Source organism: Penaeus monodon, chromosome 13 (genome assembly GCF_015228065.2).
Source record: "Penaeus monodon isolate SGIC_2016 chromosome 13, NSTDA_Pmon_1, whole genome shotgun sequence".
In the NCBI taxonomy this organism is placed as follows: domain Eukaryota; kingdom Metazoa; phylum Arthropoda; class Malacostraca; order Decapoda; family Penaeidae; genus Penaeus; species Penaeus monodon.
In genome coordinates this window covers 22,894,825-22,897,324 of record NC_051398.1, presented here as the reverse complement: position 1 = coordinate 22,897,324, position 2,500 = coordinate 22,894,825, and the positions used below count along the sequence as shown (strand labels likewise).

General features: G+C 25.4%; 1 protein-coding gene across 1 annotated transcript in view; it reads left to right on the top strand.

Moving 5' to 3' along the window:
- LOC119580190 (septin-2-like) overlaps window positions 1-1,017 on the top strand; it is a gene marked incomplete at its 5' end in the record, with an annotated part of 10,038 nt that extends 9,021 nt beyond the window's left edge. The window contains 1 exon segment of the mRNA XM_037928186.1: window positions 61-1,017. Coding sequence (XP_037784114.1) covers window positions 61-237 — 177 coding nt within the window.
- Window positions 1,018-2,500: the final 1,483 nt, after the last annotated feature.

The following is a 2,500-nucleotide window of genomic DNA, read 5'->3' as shown; positions in this document are numbered from 1 at the left end:
AACAGTAATCAAGCTAATTATCCTGTTATTTGATTGTCCGTATGTTGGTGTTATTTTCAGTTGTATACAAAGTACGACCAGTTAAAGCGCGAACATGCAGATGAAAAGAAGAGGTATGAGGACTCAAAGAAGCAGCTGGAAGAAGAGAAAGCTGAATTCCAGAAATACAAGCAGCAAGTTGCATCACAGCAGCTTAGCCACCATACACTTACACTTGGCAAAAGGAACAAGAAGTAATAAAGCTTAAGCTTTGTGAGAAGACAGATGAAGAAGGAAGGAATTGCAGATTTATTTCATATGGTATTTGTGGTATATATGGCTTAGAAAAAAAGAAAAAGAAAGAAAAGTGTTTACAGTTTTTGTATGCTGAGAGACATTTTTAGAATTGATATTTCAGCCATTTATTTAGGTATTGTTATTGGTTTTAGTGAAGAAAGATTTAACATTATTATAAAGTCATCTAAGTAACATGTACAATTTGTAATTAATTTGAGATGCATTTTTTTATCAGGCACATTTATAAAGTGATAGTTAATGCCTTGTCATAAAAGCTGATAGCCAGTTTGTTTACTTTAGCAAACCAGAAAAGGAGGAAATGACCAAGAGTTATGTTATGTATTCTAAAAAGTACATATAATTTTTCTGTCAAGAATGTTACCCTGTGGAATGAAAAGTAAAAAAAGGCATTTTTCTTTATTTTATTTTTTCTATATTCGTTATAAGTTTTTTTTTTTTTTTTTCTTGGGATTTTATCCCAGGCACATGGGAAATAGATTTTAGGATTAAGTTCTTTGCTTTATGCAACATTTCCAGGATCCTCTCTCTTCAGAGTGTGAATTAAGTTCAACCTCAGATGTTATTTGACATTGAAATGCATTACAAGCTTTATTTCAGATGTGCTTAAGAGAAGCAAAGGGTAAAACCAATATATGGTCATTGCCAATGCAGATTATTTGCCTTATGTCACTCCACAATACAGATAGAAGAGTAATAATAATAAAAAAAAAATCAGTATTATGCTGTGTATTCAGTGATATTGGGTCCTTTTTTAATAAACAAGTCTAATAGAAAAGGGAAATTGATTGAAATTCTATATTTAAAGATTGAGAATCCTCATTAGTATTAGAGACCGGAGTTAGTGAGACATGCATACCCTCTATTGAGTAAGTGCAATGATAGAATAGTACTAATATATATATGAATATGATATATAATATTATATATATTATAAATATATATAATATATATAATATATATATATATACATTATATACATATATATATATATATAATATATATACATAATAATATACATATATATACTAATATATACTAATATACATATATATATACATATATATATATATATATATATAATAGATATATATATATATATAATATATATATTATATATATATATATATATATATATATAGTAATATATATGGATATATATTATAATATAATATAATATATATAATGATAGTATATATGATATATATATATATATATATATAATGTATATATATATATATATATATGTATATGATATAATATATTATATATATATATATATGTATATATATATATTCCATATATATATATATATATATATATAATGTATGTATGTATATACACATTCATGTTTGTATGTAATATAATATGTATATTATATATAATATATCATATATATCTATACATATACCTATTCATACACATTCATTCCAAGTACGTTGTGTGATGTTAACAGGAACTGATGCACATGAAATAAATGGATTTCATGGTAAAATACAATCTGTGAAATTAATTTTATTCCAATGTTTTTTTTAATGCATGGATTAAATACTTAAGTGAATGGATTTTTGATAACTAGTAGAGTTTGTCCATTTCTTACAATGAAGATATTCCTCATGAAAGTTTTGTTTTTGTATTGATATCTTGCATGAGTATCAGAGGTTTTCAGCCTCAGCTAAGTAGCATTTATAAGTTTGATAAGTATTGTTTTTAATAGTAGATCAACAAATAAATTGTAAGTTGACACAGGCAAAAGATGAATGATAGTATTCAAATGTATTACAATAGATATATTCCACAAATAAGATCAGTCATTGTTGATTTTAGATATTCTGTTCAATTTATAAACTTAATCAGAATTCCATAAATATTTACATTTAATAAGTAATGTCTGTAAATTTTAAAAGATAAAACTACTTTAGAAGTTAATGCTACTACATAGATGGTGTGATATGTAAGTGCAAGTAATCAGCTATATTAAAGCCTATGTGTCTTGCTTTTATTTAGAAAGTTTTACAACTTTAAAGTCGCTGTAATCTTAACATTGTCTCTCCTTCTAATGCAATAACTTCCTTCTTCTTTGCTCCCCCCCCTTTTACGTCACTTTTTCCTTCCCCATCACCTCATTTCATAATTTTCTAACTCATTCTTTGTCATTTAGTATTCTATCAATGTGTTCCATTATGCTATTAGTATTATTTAATCT